Source organism: Leptosomus discolor, chromosome 17, assembly GCF_034619465.1.
Source record: "Leptosomus discolor isolate bLepDis1 chromosome 17, bLepDis1.hap2, whole genome shotgun sequence".
In the NCBI taxonomy this organism is placed as follows: Eukaryota; Metazoa; Chordata; class Aves; order Leptosomiformes; family Leptosomidae; genus Leptosomus; species Leptosomus discolor.
The window spans coordinates 7,052,136-7,070,635 of record NC_141407.1 but is presented as its reverse complement, the minus strand read 5'-3'; the positions used below and the strand labels follow the sequence as shown (position 1 = coordinate 7,070,635).

Sequence of the window (18,500 nt, the reverse complement as noted above, 5' to 3'; positions counted from 1 at the left end):
CCAGCACAGAGGGAGCCGGGACTGGCCATAACAAAACTAGGACAAGGAAGAAGTCTGACCTTCCAGAAATGGTGCTATGTTTGGACTATTCCTGACCAGTCACTTGAAGCTATGGACAGTTTGTATTGCAGTTCTCAGCTATTCATGTTTAAAAAGTGAAAGGAACTTTGTACAAAATAGGGCATTTTATTTTATTTCCTTTTTTGCTTGCAGAGTGGGAAGGAGATAGGGCCTGTGGGGTTGTCCTTGCACAGGCAGCTTTCTGAGACAGTTGATAACTGATCCTGTTAAAAGGCTGTGTTTTATTGTTTTTAAAACCTTGTACATTTGTTCAGATTTTAAAAGCTGAAAAAGTGTTTGTACTGGAAGGAAAAAAATAAAAGTATTTCTTGCTGAGGTTTCCAGGATCAAAATGACTTGTGTGGCTTTCAGAAAAGCAGAGCTGGAGTTAAGGCATAGAGGCAGGCAGACTGGGAGATGATTTACAGTCACACACAGTGGTCAGGGAAGGAGAAGGTGGATGCCAGACTGGAGGAAGGAGCCCAGCACCGCTCCTGCCTGTTTTATTTTATGTAGTTACAGCCGAGAGCTCGCAGAGCAGGGGCAGCAGGCTGGCTGAACACGCAGCAGCGCTGGCAACCAGGTTCCAGAGAAGTCCCCTACCCAGCATGGGGACAGGCTGCTTGAGTCCCAGCCCAACCCTGCTCCAGGACAGCTGAGCTTTCCTTGAACGCTCCCACCCAGGGGCACAGGAATAAGCTCCTGCCCTGGCACAAGACTGTGGTAAGCTACCAGCATGGGAGAGGTTCACCTCCACACACACACAAAGCCAGGGTTTGTTTCCTGTATTACATCAATTTTGCAACATTACCTGAATAAAAAAAGATCCTTTTCTAGTGCAGCTGCTCCACAGGCTGATGAAACTATAGGTCCTGCCTCCATCTCCACTAAGACCAGACCCCTGTGGCAGGGCACTTCAGCAAGATAAACCCAACCACTTTTGTAAGAGGACACAGAGCCTGGCTCCCACTTCCATGCACGGGGCTACAGCAGAAAAGAGGCAGCCTCGATTAAGGCACTATTTATTAATTGTTGCTGTTATCGAAGAACACTTAAAACCCCAACAGCTTCTCTCCATCTTAACAAGTTGTTAAGCTACAGGCCAGCTTCACTCCATCAGCTACCAAACTGCAGGTAGCTGGACTGTTCAAGAACACCAGTCAAACTGGAGGTAGCAATAGCTATGCCAGAGGCTCATCAATAAATAAGACCGTGACCCACCACCACCTTTAAAAAACAGCCAGGCTTTAAAGGTATTAAGAACATTAAGAAGAGACCAAACTTCCAGGAATTTTAGTTTAGTAAACACAGGTTTTGTAGAGTTAGAGGTCCCTCTTACCCCCCGTTGACCCCCAGAGAAGGGGTGTTTCTTTCTAGTGTAGAACATGACCCGTATTAGAAGTGCAAAATGCCTGAGCGTGCAAACAGGGAGGAGGAGATACATCTGGAGTAGCCAGTCCTGGCAGGACACACAGGAGAGCCCTGGGTCAGGTCTCCACATGTAATGGGGTCAGGAGAAGGCATCCAAGTCAACAGCGGGCAGTGGAGGTCTCCAGTAGGCAAAGTGGCTGTACTCGGGACACACCAGAGCAACGCTCCCCCTCTGTCCCAGGGGAGGGAAGATGAGCTCCACCAGCTCCGACAGCCGCTCGTACCTATGGAGAAAGAATTTGCACTGGGGTCATTGGGGCTTTGTTTGCTTTTCAACCCCATGAGATGCTTCTCTGGGTTAAAGCAAGGTTAACCCAAAGATGCTGAAGAACAAGCGCATCGCTTACGTTGACTTGTGGTTCTTCGTGAGCTCCTGGATCAGCTCTCCCTTGGGGTTGACCGTGAATATGCGGCTCTCCGGCAGGCCCACCTGCTTGTAAGCGTAGACATCCTGCCCAAGGAAGGCCAGCAAGCCATGAGAGCTGCAGGAAGGCATCACCACCACCTCAACATGAGCCCTCCCTCCTCCCCAGGACACCCGCTCACGTTGGCTCTGTTCCCAAAGGCTGCGTAGAAAGGCGGATTTGTGGCAAACAGGTTTTGGATGTCCATCAAGCAGGCAATCTTGAACACCTCTGGCTTCTTCTCAATCACCTCCCTGCAGCACAAGACATATGCACAGATCAGAGGTCAGAGTGGCATCAGCTGTCCAGGACTGTGGGCAGCCAGGCTGTCCTGGGCTCAAAGAAGTGATTTGAAGGACAAGAGAGGTTTTGTGCCTCAGGAGCTTCACTACGGAGCTCCAGGGAGGGCAGGCAGTTCCCTTGCTGCCTCCCATGAAAGGCATCCTGCACCAAGGAGGCCAGAAGCAGTTTCAGGCTGTGACATCCCTCAACATCAAGCTGGGGAAGGGGGGTGCCATTCCCAGGGACAGAGGAGGTGCAGGGCTGGGGAGGAGGAGAGGATGCAGTACCTGTGGAAGGCAGAGAACAGGCTGCTGGGGGCAAGCAGGATGGGGCCCCTAGGGAGGCAACAGCCTTGCTCGTTGACCCATTTGAGGTAGGCTTTGGTGATGTGTGCCATGCCAATCGCTCTGGCTGAGCAGTAAAGGAACTTGTAGCCATTCCTAGAGAGAGCACAGGGAAGACCTCTGAGCTGTGCTCTAGACAAGGTGTCCTCCCACTCCTGCTCCAACGTGGAGGAGGAAGAGGGAAGATGAGGCTCAACACCTGGCCTAAGCCCAAACCCTGTTCACCCCTTCAGCAAGCAAGGTGGCTTCACAAACGTGACTCACTCACCCTGAGACCCAGACTGAGACAGATCCCCACCTGCCTCACTGCTGGGAAGCCTGGGAACCAGCGCTGGAGGGGGACACTGTATCACCCTCCGGGCCCTTCCCAGCAGCTGCACGCCCACCCGGGCTGCCCGTCGCTGCTTGGCACCCAGACAGGACCCCCAGGCCAGCACCTTTATCACACCGGGTTGCCTGCGGCTTGGGGGGTGCCGGACACGGCCCCTGCCGGCCCCCAGGCAGGCAGCACGGGTGGGGGGCAGCGCGGGCAGAGGGGGCACGGTGCTCTTGCGGGATGGGGGGCGGCAGGAGGCAGCCGAGGTGGCAGCGAGGGCGGCCCCAGCCCCGCAGCAGCACACCCGCAGCCCCCCGCGTGTGTGTCCCCCTCCCCGGGGCCGGGCCGAGCCATCCGCGGGCCCACAGTGCCTCTTAGTGGCCACGGGTGCCAGGGACGGAGGCGAAGGCCGGGGCTCGGCGGGGGGGACCCGCTGCCAACCTCCGCCGGGTGGGGAGGTCCCCGGGGGTGTGGGATGCGGTAGCTGGGTGGCAGCGTGGGTGGACCCCTGTGCCACTGCTGCAGAGACCCGAAGGTACCCGGCTGTGCCTGGAGCTTCTCAGGTGTAGTCTGGAGCGATCTCCTCTCCTTCCGCGCTCAGCTACATCTCCCCAGCAAAGCCTCCACTGACACACGCTCCTCCCAGGGAGGGCAATGCGAGCATCTGCTCCCAGCACCCAGGGGAGGCCCCTGGCTTTCGCCCCCCAACATCATCCAGACAGCACAGCAAGCATCCACCATCACTGACAGCAGAAAATTAGGCTGTTTTGGCTAGCATCAGTGACTAAAAAGCCCTGACTCTGGCTCCCATTCAGCCTCTCCATCATCCTCCCACTTCCCCTTGGCCTCAGTTGACCCAATACCTACAGGTGGATTTTGTGGAAGAGTTTAGCAATCCCATGATGAGTCCAGTCTTTTCCCAGATGCGGCAAGATGTGCCCAAGAGCATCAGACCTATAAGGAAAGGAGACCATGTTAGGCTGGTCCAACCTGGTGGGTACTCACCCCCACCATGATGGGGTTTGTGGTCCCTCCTGGCTGCTTACACAAAGGGACAGTTTCCCATAATAGAGGGGAGCAGGGATGTGGGGTGGGAGAAAGGCACTTTACTTGGTGATGGTGCCATCGATGTCAGAGATCACCACTTTGTCATCCCAGTTCCACAGGTAGATGGTGGCCTCACAGCGGCATGTGCCCTGGTACTGAGTTGTCACACTGAATGCCACCTCGTTGGGGCCATCCTGCAGATTCAGCCTTCCCTGTGGTAGAGAGGGAACAGAAGAGGCACGCCAGCACCGATTCACACCAGTCTGAGGCTGTGGGGCCAGACCAGAGACCCCACAGGGTGGCCACCCAGGGCCAAATACTTGGTTGCCCCACAAAAGCATGAGGTCAGGAGTAGAGAAATCCTCTGTTTAAGGGTTGTCTCGACCCTACACACACAAGCAGGCAGCGAAGGAGGAGGAGTAAAGTACATACGATTTGTTCAGAGGAGAGCCGCAGGGATTTCTTGTAGGTTGGCAGAGATTTCTGTGCAGGGGCATCCATGGTTAACGTGTCCCTGGGGGGCAGGGCTCCATCATCACTGGATGACGCCTCTTCCTCCTGCCTATACAAAGGAAGAGCATGTTGGCTTCACTGAGCAGACCATGGCTTTCCCCATGAGCACCTGGGCAGATCTGGAGGGGACCAGAACAACCCACCCACCAGGAAGAATCCATAGAGGAGCTCGGCTGGACTGGGGTCAGCCAGAGACTTAACAGAGCTTTCTGCCCTCATATGTTGGGCAGAATTGGGAATAATAGATCATCTAAGAGGAGAAGAGACGAGGAGCATGCAGAGACTCCTAAAGGCACTGGGAGGGAGGCACTCACCTCTGCTGAGCAGAGTCAGGCTGCAGCGTCCCCATGTTGGCTTTCCCTGGCTTCAACTGCTGCTGCAGGCAGAGAGTGGTGTCATCAGCACCTCAGTGCCCAGGGCAGGAGCAGGGGCTCCTTTGCCTTACTGCAACTTAGAGCAGCAATACCAGAAAAGAGGTGGCAATGCATCCCCCCATTTCATGAGGACACTGCCCCATGGAAGAACCACCACAGCCTGGTGCTGTGGTGGGACAGGGACACCAGCAAGCACACACGGTGCCTGGGCTGTGGCATAAGGGGCACATAGCAAGAGGTCTCACTATTACAAGGTCCACATTACTGCATTACCAGGCATTGTTCTGCTGCTCAGGCACTAACAGACCCAAAGGGACAGCAGCAACCTTCAGAAGTCACCTCACCAACAGGTCCCTCTGGCCCTCGTACTCAGCCTCAGGTCATCCCCAGGAACCTGCTGCTCTCCTACCCCCACCCCTGCCAGCCACCAGAATGACACCTGTCCCCTGGGGACAGAGTTGTCACAGCCACTGCTGCAAACACACCTCCTCTGCTGGGAATTCTCTCCTCCTCCAGGAGAACCACCACCTGCTGCCTTTCTTGGGCATCTTCTCCTTCACCAGTTGGTCAATGGTGCTCTGTGAACATGGCAGAACATGGGACAAAATCATTCCTCAGCCCAGGGAGGCTCAGCTGCCAACAGGCTAAGAAGATCCTTGTCCAGGCAGGGTTTCCTTTGCAAAGTTATTCACAGAATAAGATGCTTGACTCCTGCCATGCTCTGAGCTGAGATGGTTTTGGGATGAAGGGTACAATGACTTGCTCCCTTCGTGCAACTTGAAGATCTGGATGCTTTATTCCATACAATCCCATCCAGGTCTACAGAGCCCTGGCGCAGGCTCAGGCAGTCCCAAATCCTCCAGATTGCCAGGGCCCCTGGCTCTGGCCAGCCTTGCACAGGTACAGCCATAAGAACACGAGATTTTTGACAAGGAAATCTCTGTTCTCCAGGCATCAGTGGTACCCAGACGCCTAAAAGCCACCTTGAGGTCCCTCTGGGGAAAGGGTTTGTGGGATGGAGCGATGTTCAGCTCTTCCCCAAACTGCCCACAAAGCCCCAGCTGGACAGCTTGGCCTCTTGCAGCCCCACTGCACACTTTAAGCCCTGCTGAGAAGCATGGCCAGTAAACGTGTAGTGCCACTGACCTCAGGAATGTTCCTCTGGAAAGCCTGCAGGGACAGGACCATAGGAGCAGCCACTGCCCAGTTGTAGTACCTGGAAGAAGCAAGAGGGATGGGAACATTACCACTCCTGGAGCAAGGGCTCTTTCCAGACCACCATCCTGCAGCATGGCCAGAAGGTGCCCTCCCACAACCACAGCAGTATAATCACTGTCAGGGACGGAGTCACACTCTTACAGGAGTGTTTCTCTATGGACAAAGGGGCCACACTGGTCATCTTGCGATGAAGCAGCAGGAAGAGCAGGACACTCACTTCTTGTTGATCAGTATCACCAGGTTTGGGTCATCAATGAGTCCTGGATTCTCAGCAAACTGCTGGTAGGACACGATGTGCTCCATGAACTTCTCTGGTGGGACAGAGGCTGTGTCATGCGACTGGTGTATATAATGTATTCCAGGACAGCAGATTCCTCCTCCCCTCCCACCTACCGCAAGAGATCTGCCTGCTGCCCCCCAGGCCTCCGCACAGCGACAGGGCAATTGCAGGCATCGAATCAGAGTCAGAGCCCGTAGGTCTGTTGGCAGGCAAGTCAGACAGCAGCTGGACACACAGAGGGTTGCTTGGGTCTGCCACAGGCTTTGAACTCTGCTCTGTGTCACTACCAGCAAGAGAAGAACAGCAGCAACATCAAGCAATAGCTTTAGACATACCTCCATCCTTCACTGTAAGAGATTTGCTCAAGAAGGTCTGAGCTTGGTCAGATGGGGCAACCCATACCTCCTGGGGAAATAGAGCGCCACCTGCCCCTCATCCAGGTTGGAGATGTCTTCCAGGTAAACATCACTGGGACCCAAGTGAGGACTTCTTTTGGTGGATCCTCAATATACAGACAGAAGGGAGACAGATTAGCTGGATCACCTTTCCAACCATCTTGGCATCTATTGAGAAAGCTAACGGCATTTTCCTCTATCATATTTGTATGTCATGTAAGAGGGCATCTCTTTTTTCCTACTTGAAAAGTTGCCTTAAATCAACAGCAACAGAAGTACCTCAAGACACATGCACTGGCATGAGACCACTTGCCAAGAGGACACAAAGAACAGGCCAAAGTCCTGCCATGACAATCTGAAGGTGCCATCTGAAGTTAGCACCATGTGAGCTAACACTTTGTGGTGTCCTTCTTGGTACAATGAGGAATCCCAAGCATCTCTTCAGGGAGAGAATTTTGTTCTGAATTTATGGTAGCTGGAAGAGTAAGGTTGGTTAGGACAGGTAACATAAGAGTCCTTAAACACACTGTCAAGAGATATGCATGCATGCTTCACTGTGTGATCTTCCACCTAACTTGGTGTGCTTGGGGCAAAGACACAAGTCGGGCCAGGTCCTGCCATACACTTCAAGTTAATGTATGGCCTGCACTGCTGAGAAATATCCCAAGCACTGCTGAGAGATGTCCCAAGCACATAAAAGCAGAGACATCCAAGGATGGACTTCAGGAAACACAAGGCAAGAAAGCCTTCCTGGGGAGCTGGGTGGTCACTGAAAGGAGGAAACCTGAGGAATGTCTCTTCTAAGCAGAGGAGCTGCTAGCACATGGAGAGGTCAAAGCAAACATGTCACACCTTGAATACCCAGGGCAGTCATGAAGGAGTTACACTGAATGAACAACCCAGCCCCCCTTCCAAGTCAGATACATCTCTGGGCTCAAACCTCACTTCCAGCAGCACCAGTCACCCACTCACCTTGTCTCCTCTGGCTCTCCAGCTGTGACTCAGGACCCTCTGAGCCCACCTGCCTTGGGACATCAGCTCCCTCAAAGGGTTCCACATCTGGCACAACACTCCTGCCTCCCTCCTGTTTCTCTTGGGGGGCTGAGGAGGCCTCCAACAAGCTCTCTGCCCCAACAGCACTGGGGATGTCCTTCAGCCTGGGGAGGCCATTCCTAGCCCAGGGTGCGGGTGTTGGCTCAACAACAGACACAGCAGAGGAGTAAGGCGTGCCCTGAGGCCCTGCTGGGCTTGGACCTCCTCCCAGACCTTCGGAGGTGGCAACAAGATGGGTTGCCTCATCCACTGGGACCAGCGTCACAGAGACAGTGGTTGCTGCAGTAGCAATGGTCTTTGTTGACTTGGCTGGTTCAACTCGTTCCAATTTATTCACCTCAAGGAAAGCAGAACAATCAGTTTGAGGATGGGAAGTTGCCCAAACCATCAGGCAGAAAACAACAACTCCTCTGAGGCTGCCTGGCCACAGCCTCCTCCACTTTCTGCAGGCCTTTCAAACATCACCTTCCCACAAGCTGCTAGAGGAGAGCAAGAGCAGGGACTCACCTGAGGGAGCCTTCCCCAGGTCCACTGCATGTGGGATTCAGCCCCTAGAGCAAAACTCTCCTGTGGTCTGATCTCCAGCTCAGAGTCACTTTTGGGAGAAGATGGATGGCTCAGGGTGGGGCTACAAGAAGAGAAGGCAATATAGGACCTCATCTACTCTACAGCCCCGTGCTTTCATATCACTGCAAGGACATTTAGGGCCAAGAACCCTTTAAGGTTCATCTCCCATACAGTCAGTTCTGCCCTATAAGACTATCGCTTAGAAACGGGTAAGACCTATGGGTAGCTGAGGCCCAAGAAAGCAGAGTGCTATGCCACCAGTTGTCCAGCAGCAGAGCCCTGTGCAGGCAGGCTTCTTGCATCTGTGACTATGGCCAGAAGTGTCCTTCATGGGTTCTGAGCTTTCCTCCAGCCACACCACATCAGGCCAGGAAAAACCCCCTCTCCCAACACCCCCAAATCCCTTTTCCTTACCACCTTCCCAGCCACAAGGCACATCCCCTGCTCTCACCAAAGCCAAGCAGATCACCTTGGCTCTGCCCGTTACCTGTCCACAAAGGCCAGCTCCCCATCAGAGTAAGGGTGCACCTCTGGGGACTGCAATGACCCGGTTTCTTCTTCAGGGAGATCAGCAAAGGAGAAATACACTGAATCACTGCAAAGGAGGAAAGAGGTCAGTTATGCTACTCTTGGGCATCAGCCTCCTCACCTGGAAAAATGGCAATACCCAGCTTCACCATTTCCACTGGTTTTCTACTCCACAGGAGGCTGAGGTCCAACTTGAAACACTCTCCCCACATTTCAGTACTGCTGGGCATCACCAAGGCTTGACCCACCACCTCACCCTGCCCAGAACAAGCAGCTCACCTGGGGGCTGGCAGCTTACATGGCTCCTCATCGGACACCTCGCTTTTGGTGTCCTCGCAGCCTTCTAACTCCGAGTCCAACACCTCCTTCCACTTGGGCTTTCTCCTGCGTCGCCTCTTCTTGCGCAGGGTCGCTTCAGTGCTGGAGGCCTCCTGCCCATGAAAGGGCTGACCAGCACCCTCTGGGCTGTGCTGTGTGGGGATGGGGGATGTGCAGAGGCAGGACGGGATGCTGCCCTGCAACAGGGATGGGAAGAGGCCATCAGCTCCAGCACCCTCCTTTCCAGTCTGGCAGCTCATGGCTCTCATCTATGCAACATATACCACCAGCACAACCAACACCACTGAGCCCTCAACTTGGGGGTAGTTTTGTGGCTATGCCCAAAAAGTTTTGTCCGTACAACACGCGAATAAAAAAAGAAAAAAAAAAAAAGAAGCAGGAACTATCCAGCCACAAGCTGAAGACATCTTTAACACGGACAAGGAGAGGCAGGCAGGAGATGGCACCATGAGACAAGAATTACAAAGGCTGCAAAATGGGATTCAGCTCTAGAGCCCTCTCCCTGCTCTCAAACCCAGCCCAAGCTAGCAGGGACCACAAGTCAGCCTGGGAGAGAACTGCCAAGATTTTTGGAAGCCACAACTAGTCTCATCCTGCTTCCCAGTGGAGCAGGCAGCCTGCCACAGCATCTGGCTCAATCTCATCCGTGTCACAAGATTCCCCCAAGAGGCTAAGCTCTGAGATATCTGCCTGGCTGGCCAGCAGCCATGCCCACTGATGGAGGCCAGTCTGAGACGCAGATATTTCGTCTGATGCTCCGTCAGGGTGCTCCAATGCTCAAATCCTCCACACTGGTTGCAAGGTCCTTCAAGCAGGAACCTTTCGGGACACACAAAACATCAGAGGAGATAGTCGAGCACCCTGAAGAAAAGCAGTCCAAACCTGGTCCTTCCACCACAAGCCTGCACTTTCAGGTGGTCACAGGAGCACATAGACCAGCAGCACCTCTTCATCACCAACCTCACTCTCCTCTGACTCCTGGACGAAGAAGGCCTCTCCATTGTCACCCAGCTTCATGTGCAGGTCCACAGGCTCCCCATTGATTTCAATGTCAACCTGGCAAGGGGCAGAAGAAGCCTGTCCATCTGAACCCACTTGCCCATCAGCGTACAGGAGACACTTCCCCAGGAAGGTGACAGGTTGGAGTTCTCAGAGGGCTGATAGCCACCCAGCCTTTGAGGCAAGGGACCTCTCCCCATTCTCCTGGGAAATGCAGCCCTCTTTGGAAGAGTATGGGTTTCATTCAAGGGCATCCCCTCAAAAAAATTAGCATGCGCCCCTTTCAGCAGGGCTCCCATTCCCCTCTTCCATAACCTGTGGGATGCTGCCTGTGGGTTACGGAAGATCCTAGGTCTGGAGACACCAGAGAGGAAGCATAGTCCCAGTGAAGGCATCACTTACCACCTTCTCCTTGGAGCGCAGCACACCCAGCTTCCCAAAACGCACATGAAATGGGGAGCACTGGAAGGAGTTATCGGGCTGCCTCACCACGACCACATCGATGCAGCCTGTCAGGGTGGCAGGGTTCAGACCCCGGTACAGCTCCTTCACCGTGACAAAGACTGTCTCAGCAAGCTGCCCCACGTAGTTCATTGTTTGAGACTGCAAATGAGAGACAGGAATAGACTCAGGCTGGGGAAGAGGGCTCCAGCAGCTCAATGCAATGTGAGTTTACTCTAGGAGAGTCATTCCACAGCTGCAAACACAGCCCCACCACAGGGACAGGTGAGCCTCCAGGGAAACAGGGGCAAACACAGGAAGGGCCTTGATGAAGACCACCCAGGGCCTCTATGAGCACCAGAAAACAGGACAGAAGCCAGAGCACTAGTTATTACATCCAGCTTGGAGAAGAGAGACCTTTGCCATTGGGATGCACCACCACATTTGCCCCTTGGGAGGGCAAATGTTACCTCACAGCAACACCTTGCAGTCAAGCTGTCAACACCCTGTTTAAACAAGAATTTGGTTGACAGGAGACCTCCTGTCCTACACCATCTTAAAAAAAAACAACAAAACAAACTGAAAAACTCTGGACAGGGAGGTGGGAAGTCCAAGGAGCTGCTGCATGCACCACATGCTCACTTTGAACAGAATTGAAATCCAATGTTTTCCACTTGGTGGGGAAGGCATCACCAAATCAGCCAGACACGACCCTTATTAAAACCGTAACTCCCTGGTTTCCATGCCTTGGTCCCTGCTGCCATCATCTGTCTTCCCAGGGAATCCCAGCAAAGGGGCTATGCCGCTCAGAGGAGACCCAGACAGCTCTGCAGTGCTGTTTTCTCAAGGCACTGCTGCACTCTGAAGTTGCAGCAGTGGTTTTCATCAGCAAGAACATGGAAGAAAAGCCTTTCTTGCTTCCTGCTCATCCTCTCACCTGCTCACATCCTCCAGCTGCTTGCTCCCTGAACAGGGACAATTCCCCTCTGCTGTGCTGGAGCAGAGGCATGGCTGCAAAGGCAGAGATTCATATGGTCCATGCTGAGGCTTGTAGCACAGCTACAGCCACACGAGGTGGCCCACAGGCTCCAAAAGGCTCTTGTGCAACCCACACCCCCTTCCTACAGCCACGGCTGGCAGCTGCCTCCTGGTCAATGCATTGAAATCTCTGGAGTATTTTCTTGTGGATCTATATCGGGGTGCTGGGTATCAGTCCCAGCCCCGGGGCTAGGGGAGCCCCTCGCTCCATTTGCTCAGCACGCAGCATCAGCAGGACAGCAGCATCAGCAGGACAGCTGTCCTGGTGTCAGCACACCACACCAGAGGCTGGGAGTCACAGAGGCTGAGCCTAGCTTCCCCAGCTGCCAGCTCTGCACCTCACCTTGCCCCAAGGAGAGGATGAGGACACAGGATGACCACTTCAGAAGGACCATGGATGAATCAAAGGAAGCCGCTTGTGCCAGCAACATGATCAGCTGACAGCATGGTGTCCCCAGGGGCTCTCAGCACACACCCAACCCAAAGGGCGGCCGGTGAGAGTTGGTTCCTTACCCAAAGGGACGAGGACAAGCAGGTGCCACCCGACGAGCCCTCTGCCCCAGCAGGCACCCAGCCTCTCGGATCCATTTTGCACAAGCTCAGCCCCGTCCCGTTCCCAGACATCCCTCCTGGAAGGCGGTCTATGTGTGGAGATGCCGTCCCCGCTCCACGTCCCGTCTCCCCCACCAGGAACAAGCCCAAAGCCCAGATCCTCCCCGGGGGGTGGGGGATGGCAGGGAAGCACTAGCCAGCTCCCGAAGCTTCGGTGCCTCCATCAGCTCTGCTGCGAGCGGGGCCAAGGTCACGGGGCCACCTACCAACCTGCTGAGCCCAGCTTTCCCGGGCATTGCTGCCGGGACGGGCAGCCCTCCAGCTGCCTTCCCTGCTGCGCTGCAGGGCCTGGCAGCAAACAGGAGAGAGCTCCTCGCTGCAAAGGAGGGGATTTTCGGAGTGGAGGAATAATTGGGCTGGCCTCCACGCTCCCAGGGCAGCGCTGATGGACTCCTGGCTGGCACATACATTGCAACAGACCTGAAAAGCGCATAGGGAAAAATCCTGGGTAGATAAACCTGCACAGCCCGTTGGGTTTGGGGCGAGGGCTTGGAAGGAGTCCCTAGGAACAGCCCCATGCTGAGCAGCACCTTCACAGTAAGCACAGGGTGCAAGGGCTTAACACAGCAGGGCCAGGGCCATGTCCCCTCTGCAGAGCCAGCGTTCCCCCCCCCCCACCGGGACCTCAGGCCCCGTTGCCTCCATGGGCGTCTACCCCCTCCCCAGGCGTTGCTGGGGATGGCTCAGCCCCAGAACTGGGAAAAGGAGGGCTCTGGTACAGTTCTCGGCTCTGGGAGTTTAACTCCCTGCGGGCTTCACCCAGGACAACTGGGGACAGGCAGGGAAGAGAGGGGAGAGGCCTAGACTTCTCCCCACAGCCCTGCCATGGATGGAGCGGGCCCATAAGGGATGAAGGACAAGTTACACTCTGGAGAGACAAACAGGTGGACAGGGCAGGAGAAAAGGTTTTCAAGGCACCCCAAGGACACATTCAACAAATAAACAGAGGGTGGGGGCATCCCCACCCCTCAGCCCCACAGGCAGCAGGATCACTGCCCTTCACCACACAGCTCTGGCAGAGGGCAAGGGGGACAAACCCTCCCCAGTGGAGGCGACACAGCTCACAGCCACCTCTCCAGCTGAAAACCCTCCCAAAATAAGCCAGATCTTCTGCCGACACCAGCCTGCTCCGCTCCTGGGTGGCAGCAAGCTGGGCCACCCCACAAGCAGCGCACCCTTCCCACCCCCCACGGCCACGCTCCCCACCCACCGCACGCTGCAAACTGCCCAGGACCTTCCCCGTTACCTGGGCAGCTGCTGAACCTCAGCACCTCCTCAACATCGGGGCAACCAGCCCAGCAACCCCAGGAGCTGCTCTCTGCCAGCAGCTGTGCTCACACCTCAGCTCCTCCTCTCCCAACAGCTTCCTTCCCCTCTGCTGAGCAAGGGGAGGGCCCTGGCTCCCAAACAGCACCCAGGCCCCACACCGTGCCTCCCGCTGGGCCTATGAGGGCTCCTGGGAGGCTGGAGGGTGGATCTGGGGAGGTGGCTGACACCTGGAGGGAGCAGCTGTGGCTCATTGCAACTGCCTGGTTTGCTCCAGCAGCTCCGGGTAGAGCTGCCAGCTGCCGGGCAGTGATGGAGATCCTTCCTCCCTCCTTCTCCAACCCACCATCCTGCAATGCCGCTGCAGCCCAACCCACAAGGCTGGAATTTCCAAAGACAGTCCTTTCATTTTCCAGACCAGATCTCCCAGTGTTTAACCCCCCAGGGCACAAACCATACAAAGCCCCAGCTCTCAGGACCCCAGGGTAGGCTGAGTCCTCTGGAAAAGGTGCTCGCAGAGGCTGTGTGCGCAGCTCTGGGAAAGATCCGCCCTTTAAAATCTGCCCTGCAATGGCTGGAGAGCATCCTCATGCAGCCATGGCCAGGTTGAGGACAGTCCAGAGTGGGAAGTATCTTTCTAGGGAGCCTGTGCCAGATGCTAATTTCTTCTTCTCCCATAGGTCTATAGCGATTGCTATAGGGTCATATGGACTAGGACCACAAAGGGTAGGTAGGGTGATAGTTAATTGCTATGTTGATTACTTAATCACTCCTGGATGTAAGATTGGGTATACCTTGGCCAGGTTCACACTGGAAGGAATGTGGAAGTTGCTGGTGTCTGGTGCTTGTAGGGAAGAACAAGGCTTCACCAGAACACAAGGTTTTGGGGGATTTTGAGGGACAATTTTAGCTGCCCCTCAACTGCTGCAAACTTTGGAAGACTGAATTTGGGTGAGTTTATTTCATTGTGCAGCCTGGGACGGGGACTAGAGTGGGACACCAGGATCTCTTCTCAAGCCAGCCTGTGCTTCTGGGCAAGCGGGGGAAGGCAGTGTTTCCTACTGGGGCAGTGCCGGCTGGGGCACAGCTAATGTTACCCACCCTCCTGCAAAATCCTCCGAGGCTGCTGCAGTGCCATGCTGTACGCTGCAGGGAGCCTGGCCTGCCTGCTGCACCCACCCTTGGCACCCCTGGGTGCAGCCCTGGGGACTCCGTAGGCCTGTCTCCGCAGGGTGTTGTCTTTCCCTCCCCTTCTACCAGCCTCCAGCTGTCCCCCTGCACTGCAAAGTCTCCCCTGCGCTCTGGCAACCCCTGCCTGTGGCTCCATATCACCTCTCCACCTCCATCATTGTGGCTTTCTGCCTTTTCAGTTGGTTTTTTGCCTTTTTTCCCCTCCCTGGCCTTAGCAAATCTTTGGGACACAAAGCAGCACCAAGCATCGTTTTACAGAGGCACCACCAAAGCCCAGCGAAGTCTTAACAAGATATAAAAGGAGGGAGTGGGTGGCCAAGCCCCACAGGCTCCTCTGCCCTGCTTTATCCCCAATAGGATGAGAAAAGAGAGCACAAGTTGAAAGAAAAGCATAAAAAAGCAGAGAAAACTGAGGCTCTCCAGATCTCAATGGGCCTGACAGCAGTGGGGAATTGATGCAGGAATATCCAGGTGGACTCAGATGAGAAAGTGAGGCAGTGGGGTTTTCTTGTGCCCCTCAAAAGCGCATTGGCTCCCGCTGGACTATGATTCCCCAAGGGCAGGGTTGCAGCTGGTGTGGGCTGTGCCCCATGACTGTCCGACCTGCTGTGCAGGTGATTCCCCAGCACCCTCTGTGCTGAGATTTTGAGTGATGTGGATGGAGCGGCGGCAGCTCCTGGTCTGCACAAGTGGTGCTGGCACTTTGGGGACGAAGGCTCTTCTGCTGGTGTGCGTGCAGGGCTCATCTACCCGTTACTCGTGGAGCTGACGTTGTTCCATGAGAGCAGGGAAGCGCCAAAGCTGGAGAGTGGCTGCTTTGCACCTCTTTAGTCCCTGAGGAGAAGGTTCCAAAACACCCAGGTTGGTCACAGCTCATTCCCAGGCAAGACCTGTTACTGCCCTGTGCCTCAGTTTCCTCAGGTGTGCCATACTGGTCAGGTTGATAGCAGGGGGAAGCACGGAGATCCCCCCTGTGCCTGTACAGCGCCGAGCACAGCCTGGACATGAGGTCCCAGACCCAATACGGGAACTCTTAAAGGCTGTGACAAATCAGCTAAGGAAGGAAGACTGTTTTCCAGCAGCTTAGTATTTCTGAGAGCTCTACCCCTCGGTGAAATTGGACTGAAAGCAGCTATTGTGGGTGGCCAGGCACGGCTGTGGTCCCTGAGGAGGGTGGGCTGGCACTGTGCAGCACTGGCTGCTGACCCCAGTGGGGCTCACAGGGAGCCCGGGGCGGGTGGCTGCCACCAGACCCCACAGCCCACGGCAAGGTCACCAGGCACTCACACCCAGCGGGGAAGGAGCCCACTGTAACCTCGCGACGTGACACCTCAGGTGCGTTGTCTTTGTCACGGCACCTTAGATGAGTGCTTGGTGATGCCACCGGAGTGGGTCTCACGCAGGACAGTGGTTTACACCCTGCAAACCCCGGGGCTGGAACACAAAAGCAAGGACAAATCTGGGCTACAGGTGCCTGGTACCTGGTCAAAAAAGGCTGCAGAGGACATTTCAGCAGAGGACACCACCTCTTCCTTAGCCGGCTGAATGCATCCTCAGGTGAGCATGGGAAAGGAAGGCAAAGCCAGGACCAGCAGGCAGGCAGCTCAGCCTCGCTGCGGCTCCAGTCCCCCACCCTCTGGACACCGGGGTGAGCACTTGGCGCTCAGGCACTCTGCAGAAGCAGCTCCCCCATTACTTACCTCCAAGGCTCCTTGCTCAGCTGGTTTTCCCCACTGGCCCTCATACCCAGCTCCTGACACACCGGCATTGCTCATCCCCCAGCGCTCCTGCAACAGATCCCCAGTGGGCCGCACTTGGTGATGTCTGTACCTCCCTCCGTGCTTCTCTGCAATCCAGCCCCAGGGCGTTTTACTTATTACTTCTTTCTCCTCCAAAAAGCTCAAGGCACTTTTAATTGCCATGGTAATTTTTGCAAAGCCATACAATTATTCTTGGATACTGCCAGCTGCTTTTCATAACCCCCTCTTGCTCCCCCTTCCTTTTTTTTTGGAAGGTGAGCCCTACAGATCCATCACTCCCTGGGCTCGTAAACCCGAGCACCCCAATTTCTCTGTGCATCCTCTGCATCCTTCCCCCAGGAGCTGCTCCAACAGGGAGAGGTTTCTTCTCCCTTTCGGGAACTCCACAACCCGCAGATGTTTGCAATGAGCCTTTGCAAAACAAGACAGCTTTTTTTATTAGTCAACTGAGATGTAGTATTTTCAGCTCCTTGCATTCCAAAAAACTCACACCCGCATCCATCTTGGCGGCTTTTATCCTACATCCTTGGCACTCCCCACCCGTCTCAGATCGCAGCCTTCACCCCACATGGGGTAGCAGCATGGCCGGCTGCACTCTGGCCCCTCGGTGCTGCCTCACAGGCTGTGCCGTGCCTCCACCGGCCGGCAGTGCTGGAAGCCACGATCCCAGCACTTCCAGCGCCTCTCCAGAAAAACTCCATTTATCCACTTGGCAGCTGGGAGCACCCCAGGCACTCGCTGCCCAAGAGACTCCTAAATTTTCCTCTGTCCCAGAAAAACAAGTCGTGTCTTCAGTCGCAGGATGGGAGAGGGGTACAAGTCCTGTCAAAGACAGGCTTGTTTTTCCCTTTCTTTATATTTCAACAGCTGCTGCAGACGAGCCAGGCCACAGCCAGTCCTTCGTCTGCCTCCAAGGTGGGGGTTGATGGGGGTCTTGCCTCCTCCCTCAGTCATCCCATTATTTCTCTGGGATTCTCCCAGCCTTTGAGCAGCCTGGCAGTCCCTTAGGACACTTCTCCTTGGATCCCCACCTTGCTGCCTGCTTCTTTGTGGGCCTGGGGTGAAACGTCTGGAGGGAAGGTGCACGATGTGGCTGCAAGAGAGACCCGGGAAGCCAGCCAACCCTCCTGCCTCCATGCTGGCTGAGACCTGATGCAGCTCAGCTCATCAGAGACGCTGCAGAGGAGCAAGAAGCTCTCCCAGACAGGAGGGAAACCAAGTTGACAGAAAGGGTCTCACTTTGCTGTGCAGACAAGCAAAGCTGGGGCTCGGACAGGAGCAATCCTTCCAGCCACGGGGCTCAGCTAGTAGCTGGGGCCACCAGCACCATTTGATGGCTGGAAGCCCACCTTGCCAAGCCACTTACTGCTGCATCCAAAACCTCTTCCCACCTCTGAGCCAGGGAGCCGTGTTCTCCTGCCCCATTTCCCACACTGCAAGGATGCTCCAGGACCTTGCAGCTCTGGGGCACAATCTTCTGACGGCCACTAGCCAGCCTGGCTCTCTTCTCCCTGGGTCTGCTCTCCCTGGGTCTGTCCTTTAACTCCACCAGCATCCCCCCTGCACTGGGGTGTCCCGAGCTGCCAGCAAAATCCAAGGCTGCGATGCAAAAAGCAGATGCCTTTTCCCAAATGCCGCGCGCCCCTTGCAGCCAGCCGGCAGGATGCTGCAAGCACCAAATGCCAGGTGAGACATGCCCAGAGCCGCTGAGTTTACTGGGCTGGGTGACCCAGATGTGGGGCTGACAGCTGTCAATCAGCCCAGCAGGCCCAAGGTCCCTGCACCAGGCAGCTCCCTGAAGCAGCTCCCTGCTGCTGGTGGGGCTGTCGCCCCTGTTTCTAGTAGTGACACCCCCCCCCCCCCCCATCACCCCTACACTGTGACCCTCCAGGGAGTCCCCACTGGAGGCTGGGATGTGAAAGGGCTTTCCCGTTACCACAGTCCCTTCTCCCAGTAGAGAGAAGGAGCCTTGTAAGAGCAGGGGGAGCACGGGAAGGCTGGCAGAGCTTCCTGCCCCTCTCAGCTGGCTGGGCAGGGGCTCC

The 18,500-nt window shown here is 55.5% G+C and overlaps 1 protein-coding gene across 1 annotated transcript; it reads right to left on the bottom strand.

Annotated features, from left to right (window-relative positions):
- Positions 1-1,570: 1,570 nt before the first annotated feature.
- On the bottom strand, positions 1,571-10,765 carry LPIN3 (lipin 3). Its single transcript, XM_086474519.1, has 19 exons — positions 10,553-10,765; positions 10,112-10,207; positions 9,092-9,327; positions 8,772-8,879; positions 8,225-8,345; positions 7,637-8,054; positions 6,672-6,771; positions 6,383-6,552; positions 6,207-6,300; positions 5,918-5,987; positions 5,257-5,349; positions 4,712-4,773; positions 4,317-4,446; positions 3,948-4,096; positions 3,705-3,791; positions 2,465-2,617; positions 2,038-2,149; positions 1,839-1,942; positions 1,571-1,715 (listed from the first exon to the last, which is right to left on the bottom strand). The coding sequence occupies exons 1-19, from the start codon at positions 10,742-10,744 to the stop codon at positions 1,571-1,573; spliced, it is 2,640 nt and encodes an 879-aa protein (XP_086330645.1). The 5' UTR covers positions 10,745-10,765.
- Between the last annotated feature and the right edge of the window lie 7,735 nt (positions 10,766-18,500).